Below are 19651 nucleotides of genomic sequence, written 5' to 3' on the forward strand. Positions count from 1 at the left end.
TATATATGAGACAAAATACTTGGATCCAGAATATATAAAGAAATGTTATAGCTCAATAATAAGAAAATAAACAACTCAATCAAAAACAAGCAAAAATTTGAACAGATCCTTTATAAGAAAAATTATTACAAATGTCCAATAAGTACACGATAAGATAGATACTCAGCACCATTAGTCATCAGGAAAATGCAAATTAAAACTATAGTGAAATACTACTACACACCCATTAGAATGGCTAAAATTAAAATCAAGAAGTAAATAACCAGATGCTGGAAAGTATGTGGATCAAGTGAAATTCTCATACATTGTTGATAAGAATACAAAATGGTACAGTGGCTTTGGAAGGCAGTTTAACCTTTTCTTATATAGTTTAATATACATTTACCAACTAACCGTAAAACACATTCATTGAGCTCCTAGGGTGCACTCCTTGGGAGAAGTGAAAACATATGTCTCAGAAAGAATTCTACATGAATGTTTATAGCAGTTTTTATTCATAACAGTGAAAAGCTAGAAACATCACAAAAGTCCCTGAATAGGTGAATGAATGAATTGTGGTATATTTACACAATAGGATACTACTTAGCAACAAAAAGAATGAATTACTGATTCATGAATTACCAAGACATCCTGCAGACTTAAATAAGTTGGAAATAAAAGAGGATATTCCGTATGATTCTGTAGAAAACTATAGTGATAGAAACCAAATTGGGATCTATATAATATGAATTAGTTAACTAATCGATCCCGTTTATATTCTGCCTCATTCCCTGGAAGCTTCAATTGCCTAAAAGGCACTATCCAACTACATTCTAAAATGAGCTAGGAAAAGATGAGGGAAAAACATCATAGAAGACACATGAATAAATAAGAAGGTGATTGAGGGAGAACTGACAAAGGTAGCTTGAAAAATTATGAGATAGTGGCTTTGTGGGTGGGGGTGGGGCAGTATCAGGGAGGATATAAGGATGAATTTACATGGTTTGGAGTGGTGCAGCGAATTTTAGGATGATAAAGAAATAAATGTCCCATCCATGATAAGCATTTCTAGGTTATCTGTTGATTCTTTGTAGTCAAGAAGTCATCCAACACATTAATCTAAAATATATGTCTTTCCTGGCATTTCCCTCAGTACAGAGGCCAAATAAATGAGACCTTCTTTCCATGAAGAGCTGTTAATTTATGTTTGTATTTTCGTGCATGTGATTTGCTTCATGGTCTCATTTTTTGGGTTTGTTTATAAGGTGAGGATAGTAATACCTACCTTTAGGTACTTGGGAAGAGTAAATGAAAAGTGTTTGTGCAAAGTCCTTCATAAACATTTTCAGGCTCTGTGCAGATGTAAGGTAGTGTTTTGAAGTCCAAGAAATCTGGAGAAGTGTGTTGGTGCAAATAATGAGAAAGGGAATGAATATAACTCCTTTCTCACTCCATGCCTTTACTTACAAAATACTATAAATGTTGAAAATCATAATATTTGTGGTTTCTAAAATGTTCATATAATTCTAAATGAGGAGTGATTTATAACTGTACCTTGCTCAGCTCAATTTACAAAATCCTGGTATTTGTGAAAGGACAGTACAATGAATATTATATTTAATTTCCCTGAGTAAAATAGAGCACATGGGAAACTCTGGCCTTGCTTTTTTTTTGCTGCTGGCCAAAGAGGCCAGAGAAAAGTCTTCCAGATATGGAGGCAGTTTTGTGTTCTCTTTACTGATGAAATGTGGAAGGCAGGGTGTGCATGCTCCTCTCACATTTATATGGCCTGATTTGAAGTGGAAAATGTGATTCTAAAATGTGGAAATTTGAAAACGAATGGTAACCTGATCTGCAGTCTCCAATCTCTGTAAAGTATTATTATTATTGTTATTGCTGTTATTATTGCCAATTATGTGTTCAGAGGGTCAAGGATCTAAATACTAAAAATAAGTACTTCTGAAAATTGGGCATAGGCAAGAAGGTAATAAAATTCTTGGCATGTTTATCTGCTCCAGACAAATGCCTAAGCATGTTTTATTGTGTTTAACCATGATAGCCTAACCATGATAACTTTTCATTGAAAGGACTGTTGTTTGCATTGTCTCCCTTTCTGTTAGGGTAAGAGCAGAAACTTTCAGTAGCTTGTATATCTGACAGATATGAAGGTGGAGGATGATGAAGCTAGGGAGTGAAAGAAGAAATAGGAAAAGGGGACCAAAAATTACCAAGAAGCTTGATCTTTCGTAGAATATGGTCTTAATGTGTTACTTTAGTTGGTGAGAGCAGTGCTCCTCAAACTCTAAAGAGCATATGAATCCCCTAGGGATTATATAAAAATGCAGTTTCTGATTTTGTAGGTCTGGGGTGTGACCTGGGAATGTGTATTTCTATCAAGCTCCCAGGTGATGATGATACTGCTGGCCTGAGAACCACTCTTGGCATACCAAGATTGGAGGTTTGGCTGGATATACCGGTGAATGTCATTTTAAAAATTTCAATAAGGATAATTTGTCAAAAGGGTAGCTAATTGTGATTTAATTTTATATCATCATTAACCTTTTGTGTAATAAAATTCAAAATCATTGACCAAAAATAAAAACATCTGTCTGGCCATACCACCCTCAATTTTTCATCAATTATCTCCTTGTTTTATGTCCCTTAGTGCATACCCTGTGAGCAAGTTAAATTTGTTCCTCTGCCAGATAGTATCTTAACCCAGGCTGCCATCTGGTTAATGTGTAAAATGTCCAGCTGTTACTACATATGTTGTCATGGGAAATGCCCTAGAGATGCAGACAGACCACCGGGCTTCTAGTTACAGCTCTTCCAGATAGCTCTGGAACCTGGAGCTATTTTTTTCTTTGAACAATGATTGTGGATATTTGTTTGGTAGAGTTAAGAAAACATCTAGTCCATTGTCCATAATGGGCACTCAATAAAGCTTAAGGAGACTCTCTTAGGAGTACAACTAAGTAGCTTTAGGTCTTACAGGCTTTGGGTAGAACAGGTCATATAGGACAGGGATTGAATATAAAACATGTACCACGACTTAAACGAAGGACTTCACTAAGCTGCCCTACTTCATCTTTGATGTGTGGTTTTAGTTGCTCAAATTTTCTACTGAAGGTCTGGTCTTTGGTTTAACATCTTGCAATGCAATTTGCTACCTGCTAGGAGCACTTCCCTTTGTTTTTCTCCTGTCTGCTCTAACAGAGATGAGGAAATCAGACAAAAGGCAGCAGTATTGACCATTTCTCCTGTTTCCCTCCCTTTACAGATTACTCCTCTGCTGTTCAGAAATTTTCCCAAACGTTGCAGTCCTTTCAGTTTGATTTCATTGGAGACACTCTGACTGATGATGAGATTAACATTGGTAAGTCTTCAGCTACATATGGCCATGTCCCTCTCATAGCAGGTCTGAGAAAAAGCAGCCTCCTTGGTCTGTGGGTATAGAAAACTTGGGCATCTTTAATCCCTGTTGTCCCCTGTTATGCCAAGCTCCTGGGAGGCTGCTTAAGAAACATAAAGAAACATTCCCTCATAGTCCCATTTCCTACTCACACAAAAGTCATCAAAAGATATCCCTTCAACTTCCACTGAGGTCTTTGACTCTGTCTGCAGGGGAATTTTTCTTTAAAGAATCTAACACACGAAAATAGATGTTTTTGTGAAGGATAAAGAGTGATTTTTTTTTGTTTTTTTTCGCAAAATAATTTAGAGTAAGGTTCTTCTAAGGAACAAATTCCCCGAGAAAGTTTAAAATTAGCATTTATATGTGTACAGCTTTTAAGGCAACAGGAGATTTGGCATCTCTCTTTGGAAGCTGAACTTAATAACTTGCTTTGTGAGCTGCATGATTTTGGACAAGATATTTCCTCTTTCTGAGCCTTAGTCTTGTCCTCTGTAAAATGTGGTTAATATTTATCTCTCAAGGATGTTACAATTAGGAGATTGAACAGTGGAAGTAAGAACTTTGTGTTTGTTATGAAGTTAATTATGGCCCTTGGGCCAATCTTCTCTGCCACATTTTTTTGTAAATAAAGTTTTGTTGGAACACAGACTTAACTGGAACACAGTTAAATATTGTCTGTGGGTGATTTTGTAGTACAGCGGCAGCATTGAGTAGTAGTGGCAGAGACTGCATGACTTTCAAAGCCTCAAATATTTGCCCTCTGGCCATTGAAAAAAAAAGTTTGGTAACCACTGAGTTAATTGTCGTGGTCCGAACGTGCGTTGGAAAAGAATTTCCAGACACAAGGCAGAATATAAAGAAGGTAGAATTTATTAGAGGGAAAGGTCGCTGCCAGAACGCAGGCCGACTTCCTAGTAGTCTGGGAGAGTGGAGCCGGAACATGTGCTATTGATCAGTTTTTATAGCCAGAAAACAAAGGAATGGTCTGAGGTGAAAATTTCGTTTACTTATTGGTCGAGACACATATACCTTCCTTCTATAGGGTGGGAGTGGGGCAGGGCATATGCCTTTCCTTATTTGGGACAGGTCCAGTTGCCCAGGTGGGCGTTGCCCAGGTGGGCTCAGGAATTTTGTAACCATTCTGACATGGTGGGGAGGGAGACTAAGAGTCGGGTAGGGGGTGTAACGCTGAAACTTTTTCAGGCAGGGTTGTCCTTTGTCCTTGAAGCACCATTGTCCTTGGAGTACCACATTAAAGAGTTAGTGTAAAGCATTTGCTAGATGAGAGCACAGAGATAGTGTGAAAGATCTAATGTCACCAAAACAATTATATTTATGAGCCCAAGAACTGAAATATAAAATGTATTATTATTATATTAAATGCTCTTTGCAGTAAATATGAATAATATATAAAAGTATAAAGTTACCTGTAATAATAAGATATTTCAGCACAGAAGCAATGTATTGGATGTATTGGCATATTGTCTTTTAACTCTCTTTTGTACATGTATCTGTTTTGTGTATGTGTAATTTAGTTCATACTAAATACATAATTTTATCTAACTTTAACCTGACATTTCATCAAGTATTTTCTCATGTCATTTTAAAATTTTCATAAGCTTCATTGCATGGGGCAAGGACATTGTTTTGTTCATTACTATTTCCCTAGCATGTAGAGGAGTACCTAGCATATAGTAGATGCTCAATACATGTTTGTTGAATGAATGAGTAATGGATGCATTTGAGTTTCATTATTATAGGAGCTATACTTTATATACTCTTCAACTGTTGTTAGAAATTTAGCTTATTTCCAATTTTTCATGTTTATAAATCATACTGCAATGAGTATTTTTATGAGGTTGATGACTAATGTTTTGGATAAATGTGGCAGTGTAACTAGTGAGGCAGACATTTGCATTTGGATTATTTCTTTATTCACTCCACTTCATTCTACTTCTGCAAATCTATCTTGGTCTAAGGGCATGGCTTATTTAAAAGTTAATATTGTGAGAGTCAGATAGTCCAAGTTTGAACTCTAGCTTTTCAACTTATTAGCTGTGTAATCTTGGCAAGTGACTTCACCTTTCTGAGTGTTACATTTCTCATCTGTAATATGGGGATGAGGTGATCAATGCCACGTGTGCACGGTGCCTAAATAAATGTTAGCTATTTAATCATTATTATTATTATTATTATTATTGTTATTATTATTTTAATCATTATTATTAATATAAGGTTTGGTTACTTTGTACCTTGCAATGGGCTGAATGTTTTTGTGTCTTCCACAAATTCATATGTTGAAATTCTAACCTCCAATGTGACGGTATTAGGAGGTGGGGCCTTTGGGAGGTAATTAGGTCATGAAGGTGGAGCCCTCATGGATGGGATTAGTACCCTTATAAAAGAGACTCCAGAAAGCTCTCTCACTGTCTTTCCATCATGTGAAGATACAGTGAGAAGTTGGAAGTCTGCAACCTGGAAGAGAGCTCTCAGGAGAACCTGACCTTGATATCAGACTTCTAGCCTCCAGAACTGTGCAAAATAAATTTCTGTTGTTTATAAGCCACACAGTATACGGTATTTTGCTATAGCATCCTGAACTCAGTTAAACACGAATTGGTACTGAGAAGTCCGGGGTGCTGCTATAACAAATACCTAAAAATGTGGAAGTAGCTTTGGAACTGGGTAATGGGCAGAAGCTGAAAGAATTTTGAGGTGCATGACAGAGAAAGCCTAGATTGCTGTGAATGGAATTTTAAAGGTGATGCTGGCAAGAGCTCTGAAAGAAGAAAGAGTGGTAGAGAAAGCTTCAGTCTTCTTGGAGAATACCTGAGTAATCATGGACAGAATATTGGTAGAAATATAGATGGTAGAGTCCATTTTGAGGAGGTCTCAGACAGAGAGGAGGAGCTTGTTATGGGACAATGGAGAAAGGCTATCCTTGTTATAGAGAGGCAAATAATTAGGCTGCACTGTTTGTGTTCTAGTGTTTTTTTGGAAGGTGAAACTTGCAAGCAATGAAATTGGATATTTGGCTAATGTGGTTTCTAAACAAGTGTTAAAGGAGTGGCTTGGTTTACCCTGACTGCTTATACTAAAATGTCAGAGGAGAGAAATGAAGGGAAGGTGAAATTTCTAAGCAGAAAGGAACCAGACCTTAAAGATTCATCCATATTACAAAAAATGAGAACGTGTATTTGGAAGAAAGCACTAAAGGTATGGTAGAGGTACCATTTGATAAGGAGATTAATGTGGGTGTGAACCATGGATTTAATCAACTATCTCAACAAAAGCTAGGAATAGAGATGGGATTATACCAACAGAAACACTGCCAGCTAGGACTAAAGGAAACAGAAAACAAGACAAAATGAAGGAAAACTTATTAAATCCTATAGGACCAGACCACAGAGCAATGTGAACCTGCACTATTCTTCTTCAAAACAAGGGAAGAAGGACCCTGAAGGTGATTCAGAGATCATCAGGGCTGCCACTCCCACCCCAGGTGTAGGGGTACGGCCACTCTGCAGAATCCTGAGGATACACACAAACCTCTCTCCCCATGCCTCTTCCAGACAGAGAACCAAAATGTGTGGGGCCACTGCAGAGAGCCACAGTGTGGGCAGCCCTCCACCAAACTGTGGGGGTGATGTTGCTACTGCAGTGGGTCCAGAAGGCTAGACTGCTGCCACAGTGGGTCTAGAAAGCAGAGCATCAAGCCAAAGAGCATTATTCTCAAGACTTAAGATCATATGGAACTTGCCTTGCTAGATTTTGGGCTTGCTTGGGACCTATCGCTCCTTCCTTCTTTCTTTTTGGAGTGGGAATGTCTATCTTATGCAGGTCCCATCATTGTATTTTGGAAGCACATAAGTTGTTTGTTTTCACAAGTTCACAGCTAGAGAGGAATTTTGCTTCAGTATAATTTGTACCTTGAGTCTCACCCATATTTGATTTAGATATTTAGATGAAATTTTGGACTCTAGACCTAAAAGTTGATACTGGAATGAGTTGACTTGTAGGGCTGTTGGGATGGAATTAATATATTTTACATGTGAGAAGGACAGGAATTTTATGGAGCAGGGGATGGAATGCAACAGACTGAACGTTTGTATCTCCCCCAAATTCATGTTAAAAGCCTGTCCCCAAAGTGATGGTGCCAGGAGGTGGAGCCTTTGGGAAGCGAATAGATCATGAGGGTAGAACCCTCATGAATGGTTTTAGTGCCCTCATGGAAGGGACCCCAGAGAGCTCTCTAGCCCTCTTTCCATCATGTTAGGATACAGCAAGAAATCAGCAGTCTATAAGCTGGAAGAGGGCACGCTCCAGAACCCAACCATGCTGGCACTCTGATATTGGACTTCCAGCCTCCAGAACTGTGAGAAATTTCTATTGTTTATACACGACTCAATCTATGGTATTTTGTTGTAGCATCCCAAACTAAACATATTTCTTTCTTAAAAATAACTACTACTTGCCTATCAATTGGTAACCTTGAAGATTGCAGATGCATGGTATGTGGAATTTCATAAATATGTCTTTTTTGTACTAAAAAAATGTCAGACTAGGCTTCCCTGGTGGTGCAGTGGTTGAGAGTCCGCCTGCCGATGCAGGGTACGTGGGTTCGTGCCCCGGTCCAGGAAGATCCCACATGCCGCGGAGTGGCTAGGCCCGTGAGCCATGGCCGCTGAGGCTGCGTGTCCGGAGCCTGTGCTTCACAACGGGAGAGGCCACAACAGTGAGAGGCCCACGTACCGCAAAAAAAAAAAAAGTCAGACTTTGAACAGGTGCCCATTTTCCCTAAAGCCAACCAACAGATCTGAGATGTGTCCCATATCTTCTTTTAGGTTGAACTTTGTGCTTCAACTCTCTCACCCCTCTGAAACCCACCATAATTGTCAACTAGTACCAGCAGCATAAAAGAGTGTGTGAGCTTGAGCATAATGGCTTATAAACAAAAATAAAAATGACCCCATGGTGCTGCCAGGTTCTTGTTGATGTCTGCTGGCTGTGACACATTTGCTTCTTAATGTATGCTTTACAGTAACCCTTTGACTCAGTTATCATTTGCCTGCCAATTCCAGAAACTCCTAGTTATCATCTGACCATTGCTTTTAGTGATGCTGACTCATGAACTGATGTTTATTGATGGGGACTGAAAAGAGATTTTGAGAATTTCAATGGCCTGTCATAGTCATTGGCTTTGTTGATTTTGTCATTTTGAAAGCTGGGACGTGTGGTGTTAGTGAGGCAAACAACCGATGCTCCACCGGCTGCGGCTGAAGCTCCTTAGAGGCTCTGAGAAGCAATCTTCGAGATCCTACTGGGAGGCTATTGTTGGGAAAGAACAGTTGCTTTGGAAGTGGAAAGAACAGAGTGTGCCATGCCCTCCAATTGCCAGTACTACTGGCCCTTCTGTTTCACTGGAAAAACTGGTAAAGGTACAGTTAGGATGGAATTTTGGGCTGAGCTTTTAGATTTCACATTACATGTGAAGAGGGCCTTGCAGTTCTCCCCATAATAGATTTTTCATGGTTGCTGCAAGAGGTAATCAGTAGCATTAACCCCATTGTAGATTCCAGTTGTGTAACAGAGATGGTAATGATTCCTAGAGGATGTAAGGGAAAGCCTGAAGCTTCTCTGAAGAGTTCTTTCCCTTGATGGTCAGCTCTTGGACCTCACAGTCTGTGTACAACAGAGACAAGTGGGAGGAAGTATCTCACTGCCCTGACCATGACATTTGTCACTGCTTTAGAGTGCGGCATCTATGCTTTCAATTAGCATTGCCTGGCCTTTTCTCTACCTCTATGGCCCAGTAACAAAAGGAAATGCCAAGTGTTTAGGTAGTGTTGTATCTCCTTCAGATTTGAGTTTTATTTATTGGCTATGAGATCTTGGCAAAATTACTTGAGCTTGTTGGGTCTCTGTTTTCCTCATTTGTAAAGTAGGCAGTATAACCTACTTCCCAGAATTGTGAGGAGTAAATCAGATAAATACATGTATACATGTATCAGAGGGTGTATATAAATCATTTGTCTCAATTCCTGGTGATCCTACTAGGAAGGTGGTAGAACCTAATTTTTGGAGAAAGATGTTAGTTTGAAACTATATTTCCCGAGTTAACTACAAGAGGAAAATGTAAAATGAGATGTCAGTGTTTACAGGGATCTAGTTCAGTTATTCCTAATATAGCTTTGTATCAGAATTACCTGGAGAGCTTGTTGATCCAGAGTCTCAGGACCTGTGTTAGGTGAAATGAATCAGTTTGCTTGTTTATGCCTGGAGAAAGAAAATGCAGTGATTTTAAATCTCAGACTGCAAATCAAATTTCTAGTCTAGTCATCAACATATTTAAAGAAACTCCTTTGTGGACCAAGCAGATTGATTTAAGGTCAAACTTGCAGGTAGAAAGTTCCATGAGCCACCCATTACCGCTTTATAGGAGCAGAGGACTCAGGTAAAGTTCTACATTATCTATTACCCCAGTCCCCGCACTTTTATTTGACATGAATATTATTCATTGCTGATAGTTCACAGGCAATCATAAACCTGATTGGGATGCAGCAGGGCTTAAGAAATAGTCTCTTGAGGACTTTTGTTGGTGTTTTTCTGACTACCTTTTGAGGTTGCAAAGGTCAGTTGTTTTAGGGTCCTGAAAATCAGACATCCTAAAAGAAGAGGTATACCCTAAATGAAAAAGAAAAATATTAATATAAAAGTTAAAAATTTTTAAAAAATTTTATTTATTTTTAATTGAAGTATAGTTGATTTACAATGTTGTGTTAGTTTCTGGTATACAGCAAAGTGATTCAGTTTTATACACACACACACACACACACACACACACACACACATATATATTCTTTTTCATATTTTTCCATTATGGTTTGTTACAAGAAATTGAATATGGTTCCTTGTGCTATACAGTAGGACCTTGTTGTTTAACACAAAAGTTTGTATTAAAGAAAAGAGCCAGGAGTTGAACACTGAGGGTCCAGTGATTTCTAAGGGGTCAGTGGTGGAAATATTTTTGATTATGTAGTGCCGCTCATTGGAGTTTCTTGAACCTTTCAAGGTGGGATGTCAGTCCTCTTTGTGATATTGTCCACAGTCCTGGAAATCTTTCATATAAGGGCATATATGAATTGAGCATTTCACCTGACTTCCTTAGTCCAGACAGTGGTTTGCCCAGGGAAAATTCTAGCCCAGTGCATGGTCTGCTGTGGTGGTGAGCACTTAGAGGTTTATATCAAGTCATTGGGTTTCAGTTCACAGGTCTTCTTCATATCATGGGGAAAGGGTCAGTTACAAGGTGACCTGGAATCCTTATAGGGATCTGGATCATCAGGTCTTAGCTCTCCGTGACTCCAGATCATATGGGAAGGGGAAAATTGGAATTGCTAGTTTGGAGGATTATAACTAGATATTGGAAAAAATAGAAGGGATTGAAAATTTGCTAAATATTTACAAACTGGGAAAGTTGGCTGGATCCAGTTCAATTTACAGATAGATACCAAAACTGTTTTTTTGACAAGAGGAGGAAGTCATTTAAATCTCAACCAGACAAGACAGGGTGTGCATGTTTGTAAGTTACCCTCAGTTAACAAGAGATGCAAAAGTTCAACTAGCTCAAAGACAACAGGGCAAAACTCTGATAATCCAAAAGTGTGTGCTATAGACAATGCATCATTTTCCATTGAAACGCAAAAATTCTCCCTTTTGATGAAAGTTAATCTCAAAGAAAAAATATTCTTGATTAAAAAAATAAGGCTGGTCTCATGAGATTTCGCCTAATTATTTGTACTCACAACAAGGATAATTATTTGCCATATGGGTCTATTTAAGTTTGCTTTGCTGGAAGTTTTCAAAAAGAATCTAAGATTGGATTTTTAAAAGCCCTTTGAGGCTAAGAAGCCAAGCCAATAATTATCCACGAGATTTCACCTGCAGTGCCTAAAAATTTGGGTGGATTCTTCTCTAGATACTCAGCATATCCTAAAGTTTTTGGGTCTGCCAGGAAGAGACATTCCTTACTCACCTATAAGGCCAAGAACTCTGTAAGCCAGGTGTCAGCCTGGTTTTTCCATGAGGGCTTTGTAAGCATTGTTGGCTCCATAAAGTCAACCTTGCTCCTTAAAAGTATCTGGTCATATCTGATTCAATGAGCATCATTTTCATATATGTCATTCCAGGTAAGGCCTTGGTTGCAAAAACCAGTGTTCCAACCCTTTCCTGATAATAAAGAGGACAGACTCTAATTAAACCTATGTAAATAATTATATTGTTATGGAAATAAGAATAATGTGAGTTTCTGAATCCTAGATGGGATTAGGCAGAGATAATGTCACTTACAAATGTCATTTACAAATGAATATCATTTCATTTCAACTTACAAAGACATAATCTTCTAAACTGTTATGAGTTATAGATAACTTACAACATAAGAGAAATGGGTTCCCTATATATTCAAAAAATAGAACATTATAACATCAGTAATATTCCAAACAAAACACTCAATCATCCTTCATTAGTGCATTCAGTCCTAAGAAGTTCTTGTTTTACTAGACCTTGCATTAGCAAACTCATGAATTCATTTGATTCTCAGAGTTCTCAGAATCCTGACTCAATTCACTGGTATGATCTCAAAGGTCATTAAAGGGTGCCATCAGAAACCTGTACACAAAAGGATTGGTACAGTCCTATTCTCTGGGGTTCTGAGCAAGTCCTTCTTTGTTAACAATGAAGTACTCTGCCCTGAAGACAATTACAAGTGCTTTTAAGGATGCATTAGAATAAAACATAAAGTATCTATAGATGAGGAAGAGATTTACATAGCTGTGACTAACTTACTACTGGTAATTTTCAAAAGTGAAAGATATGGTGAGAGTTCATTATAAGAATAATAATGCAACTGACAAGGACATGTGGCTATTTCTGTGGTATGCAGAACAAGATAAATATTAATCCAAAAAAGGTATTGGACAAAATATTTGTAAACATAATGATGTCTATGTCCAAAGAAGAGTGGATATTACATCTAATTTATAAAAATGGATGAATACAATATTTACAAAAAGTCTTCAGATATATGGTAATTATAGTGGCATAATATGCCAACCATATAGTTAGAATATACCAAGAATACATTAAGAATATCATGTAATGAGAAAAAATAATCTGGAGTACTCCTAAACATCTCTATATTAATAAGATTCCAAAGGTAAGAGAAATGAGTGCCCAATTAAAACCACTGATTTGAAGATGCTGATTTCAAGTTAAAGAATTAATGTTATAATTAAGTTACCATTTAAAATAAATTGCAACTGATGACACTATACTGTTTTGTAATATCAGGCAAGGTAGCACCAGGACTCTGATAAATAGAAACATATCATGGACAATGAGGGCATTGACAATTTTCTAGGAGCTTCCTGTACAGCATATAATATCTATAATATGTGTATTAAAACATTTTACCTATACAGATTTAACCCAGGGAAGGCTAAGAATTTCTTTTGATTTGACAGTGCTTCCTGTGCAACTCAAATGATAAAATCCTAAGTACCCAAACTGTGCACTAGCTAGTTTAAGGAGTTCATTGTATTCAGACTGTTACCATAGGGAAAACCTTCATTAATGAGGAACATTTTAAAGAAAAGGAAGGAACCTTGGGGGTATTATAGAGGCAGATAAACAAGGAAGTCATCTGTGAGTCTTATGGGAGTCATGAGAGAGGATGGAGATGGTCCTTTGTGGTTTACTTGTTTTTCAGAACATGAAAGGGTGTTTCTTAATAGTCTCTGCTGTCCTGGAGCCCAGGATTCAAAGTAAGTTCAACATTGTTAGTGATCTAGGATTCACAAAGCAGGGCATAACCCAGAGTGCTTTCAAAGGGAAGTGTCAGCTCCCAGGGTCCTCTGAGTTCTTCCCATGGAGGTGTTGATTGAAAAGATGACACCCATGCAGAATGAGGAGACTGCAAGGCATGAGTGTCACCCTCTCCAATTCTCATGGACTTTTCATACCCTCCTGTCATGCTTCCCATCTAACTTATCTGTAGACTGCTGCTTAGGTGCCAGCTAGCATTGAGTACATGGTCTAAAACAATCCCAACACATTCCTGCTTGTGGACTGGGAGATTAGGTGAAGTGAATGTCAGTTTCCCAGGAACGTCCTTCAGGAGGCTCAGGCTTCAGGCCTGCCTGCCATTCACTCCTGCCCCATCATAAAGGTCACATAGATTCTTGTAATTGCACACTCTGAGCTTTCCTCTCTATCTTGTCTTTGCCACTATCTTATATCCCTGGTAATGACCCTTCTAACACCTTGGCTCACTGGTTCTCTATGGAGAGTTGATAGGAGTTAGGCACATGGTCTTTTAGGTGGCTGGATCTGGGTACAGATTTTGACCTATCCATTTGTTAGCTATGTGATCTTAGTTTTCATTTTAAAAAAATAAATATTGAGTTTATTGGCATTTCTGCATTGTAATAAAAATGTGGAAAAAGAGAAAACAGAATATTAAAAGTTTCATTTGCTGAGTACCTACTATGCGCAAAATTGTTTGCATGCATTATCTAATATTCAGAGCAATTCTTAAGAGGTTGACTGAGGCTAAGAAAGGTTAAGGGACTGTTTGCAGATGACATGATACTATACATAAAGTCCTAAAGATGCCACCAGAAAACTAGTAGAGCTCATCAATGAATTCAGCAAAGTTGCAGGATATAAAATTAATATACATAAATCTGTTACATTTCAATACACTAACAATAAATTATCAGAAAGAGAAATGAAGGAAATAATCCCATTTACCATTGCATCAGAAAGAATAAAATACCTAGGAATAAACCTGTCTAAGGAGGTAAAAGACCTGTACTTGGAAGACTATAACACACTGATGAAAGAAATTGAAGATGGCACAAACAGTTGGAAGTATATGGACTGGAAGAATTAATACTGTCAAAATGCCTATACTACCTGAGTCAATATACAGATTCAATGCCACTGCTATCAAAATACCAGGGACATTTTTCACAGAACTAGAACAAATAATTTTAAAATTTGTATGGAAACACAAATAGCCAAAGCAATCTTGAGAAAGAACAACAGATCTGGAGGAATCATGCCTCCCGACTTAAGACTATACTACAAAACTACAGTCATTGGCACAGTATGGTACTGGCACAAAAACAGACAAATAGATCAATGGAACAGCATAGAAAGCCCTGAAATAAAACCACGTGCTTATGGTCAATGAATATATGACAAAGGAGACAAGAATATACAATGGAGAAAAGACAATCTCTTTAATAAGCTGTGCTGGGAAAACTGGACAGCTACATGTAAAAGAATGAAATTAGAGCATTCTCATAACAGCATATACAAAAATAAACTGAAAATGGGTTAAAGACCTAAACGTAAGACTGAAACCAAAAAACTCCTAGAGGAAAACATAGGCAGACCACTCTTTGACATAAATCATAGCAATATTTTTTGCATCTATCAACTCCAGCAAAGGAAATAAAAGCAAAAAGAAAAAATGGTCCTTAATTAAACTTAAAAGCTTTTGCATAGCAAAGGAAACCATTGACAACATGGAAAGTCAGCCTACTGAATGGGATAATATATTTACAAATGATATGCCTGATTAGGGATTAATATCTAACATATATAAACAGCTCATACAACTCAACATAAAAAAAAATTAAAAATGGGCGGAAGAACTGAATAGACATTTTTCCAAAGAGGAAATGCAGATGGCCAAGAGGCACATGAAACAATCTCAGCATGACTTACCATCAGGGTAATTGAAATCAAAATCACAATAAGATATCACCTCACACCTCTCAGAATGACTATCATCCAAAGGAACACACATAACAAATGTTGGCAAGGATGTGGAGAAAAGAGAACCCTTCTACACTGTTGGTGGGAATGTAAATTGATGCACCACTTTGGAAAACATTATGGAGGTTTCTTTAAAAAAATGAAAAGCAGAACTACCATATGACTCAGCAATTCCATTCATGGGTATATATCTGAATAAAAAGAAAACACTAATTTGAAAAAAATACATGCACCGCAAAGTTCATAGCAGCATAATTTACAATTGCCAAGTTGTGGAAGCAACCTAAGTGTCCATCAACAGATAAATGGGTAAAGAAGTTGTGGGGTATGTGTGTACACACACAGAAACACACACACCCACACAAAATGGAAAACTACTCAGACATTAAAAGAATGAAATTTTGCCATATGCAGGAACATGGATGGACCTAAGGATATTACGCTAAGTAAAATGAGTCAGAGAGAGAAAAACAAATACTATGTGATGTTACTTATATGTGGAATCTAAAAAATACAACAAATTAGTGAATATAGCAAAAAAGAAGCAGACTCACAGATATTGAGAACAAATTAGTGGTTACCAGTGGGGAAATGGAAGGGGGGGTAATATAAGTGTAGGAGATTAAGAGGTACACGTTATTAGGTATAAAATAAGATACAAAGGTATATTGTACAACAGGGCATATAGCCAATATTTTATAATAACTATAAATGGCATATAACCATTAAAAACTGTGAATCACTGTATCCTACACCAGTAACTTATGTATTGTACATCAACTATACTTTAAAAAAAAAAGAAACTTGCACAGGTTAATATAGCTAGTAATTAGCATAAGTGGGATTTTAAATCAGTTCTTCTTGCATCTAAAGTTTATATGTATGTATGTATATATATATATATATATATATATATATATATATATATATAAACTTATGATTTCCACACAAAGAACCACAACTGTGGTCTGAAGGAATAGCTGCGAGGCCTCTTTACATGGCTCCCTGTGAGCAAGTGAAACTAGACTAAGAGCAAAGGAATAAAAGGACATCAGAGAGTCCAGGAGTCTATGTGACCTGGTGGGCCCCCTTGCCCAGGAGCTCCCTTGCCTTGCTTATGCCTGAGAGATGCTGGGTGCAGCACTTCTCCACACGTCTGCCCACAGAGCTGAGGTGTCAGCACAGCCATTTCACCATGCTAGGAACTCTGGTCTAAAGTGCTAGGGGCAAGGCTTTGGCACCAGCACCCTATAGGCAAGTGAAACTAGACGAAACACAAAGAAGAGAGGCCTTGGAACTGACTGTCCTCACTCCTGTTTCCTGTGAAGAATCCCAGGATTTAACCAGCCTTCTGGCCAACTAAGCCTCTCCATGAGAACACCTGAACAACTGCAGAAGAAGCTGGTTATTTGGGCCATCTGGATGTTTCACCTGAAGAGCAGCCAGATCAAGTTGGCCAAGGTCCATCTGAGTATAACAAGTCAACTCACTGGGCCAAACAAATCCTTCAGTTCAATTTTGCTTTCTGCATTTGATTTGTTTCTGGTTTTATGTAATTGTTAGTTTAGTTTTTAGTTTTTGTATTCGTTTTTGGGTTTCTTTATTGGTTTGGTTGCTCTCTTCTTTGTTTTCTCTTTTTCTTTTCTTTCTGTGAGTGTGTGTATGTTTTTGTTTTTGTTTTGTTTTGTTTTGTTTGCGATACACAGGCCTCTCACCATTGTGGCCTCTCCCATTGTGGAGCACAGGCTCTGGACCCACAGGCTCAGCTGCCATGGCTCACGGGCCCACCGCAGCATGTGGGAATCCTCCCGGACCGGGGTACAAACCTGTGTCCCTTGTATCGGCAGGCGGACTCTCAACCACTGCACCACCAGGGAAGCCCTAGTGTGTTTATGTTTGTCTTGGGGTTTTGTATCTCCATTTATTTATTTTTCTTCTTCCTTTTATTCCACACTGTGCAGCTTACAGGGTCTTGGTGCCCTAGCCGGGGAAAAGGCTTGAGGCTCTGAGGTGGAAGAGCTGAGTCCAAGATGTTGGGCCACCAGAGAACTCCCGGCCCCATGGATATTAATCATTGAAAACTCTCCTAGAGATATCTGTCTCAACACTAAGACCTGGCTCCACAAAAGGGCTGGCAAGCTCCAGTGCTGGGTGCCTCATGACAAACAACTAGCAAGACAGGAACACAATGCCACCATTAGCACACAGGCTACCTACAGCCATACTAAGCTCACAGACATCCCAAAATACACAAATAGACGTGGCCCTACCCATCAGAGGGAAAGGATCCAGCCCCACCCACCAAAACAAAGGCACCAGTCCCTCCCACCAGGAAGCCTACACAAGCTTCTGGAGCAACTTCACCCACTGGGGACAGTCAACAGAACTAAGAGGAACTATGACCCTGCAGCCTGGGGAAAGGAGACATCAAACACAGTAAACTAAACAAGATGAGAAGACAGAGAAATATGCAGCAGATGAAGGAGCAAGGTAAAAACCCACAAGACCAAACAAATGAAGAGGAGATAGGCAGTCTACCTGAAAAAGAATTCAGAGTAATGACAGTAAAGATGATCCAAAATCTTGAAAATAGAATGGAGAAAATGCAAGAAACGTTTAACAAGTTCCTAGAAGAGCTAAAGAGCAAAGAAACAATGATGAACAACACTAGAAATGAAATTAAAAATTCTCTAGAAGGAATCAATAGCAGAATAATGGAGGCAGAAGAATGGATAAGTGAGCTGGAAGACAGAATGGTGGAAATAACTGCCATGGAGCAGAATAAAGAAAAAAGAATGGAAAGAATTGAGGACAGTCTCAATGGAAGACAACATTAAACGCAAGAACAATCGAATTATAGGGGTCTCAGAAGAAGGAAAGAAAAGGAAAGGATCTGAGAAAATATTTGAAGAGATTATACTAGAAAACATCCCTAACATAGGAAAGGAAATAGTCAATCAAGTTCAGGAAATGCAGAGTCCCATACAGGACAAACCCAAGGAGAAATACATCAAGACACATATTAATCAAATGATCAAAAGTAAAACACAAAGAAAAAAATATTAAAAGCAACAAGGGAAAAGCAAGAAATAACATACAAGAGAATCCCCATAAGGTTATTAGCTGATTTTTCAGCAGAAAGTCTGCAGGCTAGAAGGGAGTGGTAGGACATATTTAACGTGATGGAAGGGAAAAACGTACAATCAAGATTACTATACCCAGCAAGGATCTCATTCAGATTAGACAGAGAAATCAAACGCTTTACAAACAAGCGAAAGCTAAGAGAATTCAGCATCACCAAAACAACTTTACAAGAAATGCTAAAGGAACTTCTCTAGGCGGGAAAAAGAAGAGAAGAAAAAGAGCCATAGAAACAAACACACAACAATTAAGAAAATGGCAATAGGAACATACATATTGATAATTACCTTAAATGTGAATGGATTAAATGCTCCAACAAAAAGAGACAGACTGGCTGAATACATGTAAAAACAAGATGTGTATATATGCTGTCTACAAGAGACCCACTTCAGGCCTAGGTACACATACAGACTGAAGGTGAGAGCATGGAGAAAGATATTCCATGCAAGTAGAAATCAAAAGAAAGCTGGAGTAGCAATACTCATATCAGACAAAATAGACTTTAAAATGAAGATTATTACAAGAGACAAGGAAGGACACTACATAATGCTCAAGGGATCAATCCAAGAAGTTATAACAGTTGTAAATATTTATGGAAGCAACACAGGAGCACCTCAATACATAAGGCAAATGCTAACAGCCATAAAAGAGGAAATCAACAGTAACACAATAATAGTAGGAGACTTTAACACCCCACTTACCCCAATGGACAGATCTTCCAAAGAAAAAATAAATAAGGAAACACAAACCTTAAATGACACATTAGACCAGATAAACTTGATTGATATTTATAGGACATTCCATCCAAAAATATTTTCTTCTCAAGTGCTCATGGAACTTCTCCAGGATAGATCACATCTTGGGTCCCAAATCAAGCCTCGGTAAATTTAAGAAAATTGAAATTGGAATAAGCACCTTTTCTGACCTCAATGCTATGAGAGTAGATATCAATTACAGGAAAACAAACTGTAAAAAATACAAACCCATGGAGGCTAAACAAAATACTAAATAAACAAGAGATCACTGAAGAAATCAGAGAGGAAATCAAAAAATACCCAGAAACAAAAGACAATGAAAACACGATGATGCAAAACCTCTGGGATGCAGCAAAAGCTGTTCTCAGAGAGAAGTTTATAGCAATAGAATACTACCTCAAGAAACAAGAAAAATCTCAAATAAACAACCTAAACTTACACCTAAAGCAATTAAAGAAAGAAGCACACACACACAAAAAACCCCACAATGCTAGCAGAAGGAAAGTAATCATAA

General features: G+C 38.0%; 1 protein-coding gene across 1 annotated transcript in view; it reads left to right on the plus strand.

The window, feature by feature from the left end:
* Nucleotides 1-19651, plus strand: part of OPHN1 (oligophrenin 1) — a gene marked incomplete at its 3' end in the record, with an annotated part of 409261 nt that overhangs the window by 227127 nt on the left and 162483 nt on the right. Inside the window, exon 2 of the mRNA XM_007470151.1 lies at nt 3260-3355. Coding sequence (XP_007470213.1) covers nt 3260-3355 — 96 coding nt within the window. The remainder of the gene's footprint in view (nt 1-3259; nt 3356-19651) is intronic.

The sequence above is a fragment of the Lipotes vexillifer genome, unplaced genomic scaffold (genome assembly GCF_000442215.2).
Source record: "Lipotes vexillifer unplaced genomic scaffold, Lipotes_vexillifer_v1.1 scaffold926, whole genome shotgun sequence".
Classification (NCBI taxonomy): domain Eukaryota; kingdom Metazoa; phylum Chordata; class Mammalia; order Artiodactyla; family Lipotidae; genus Lipotes; species Lipotes vexillifer.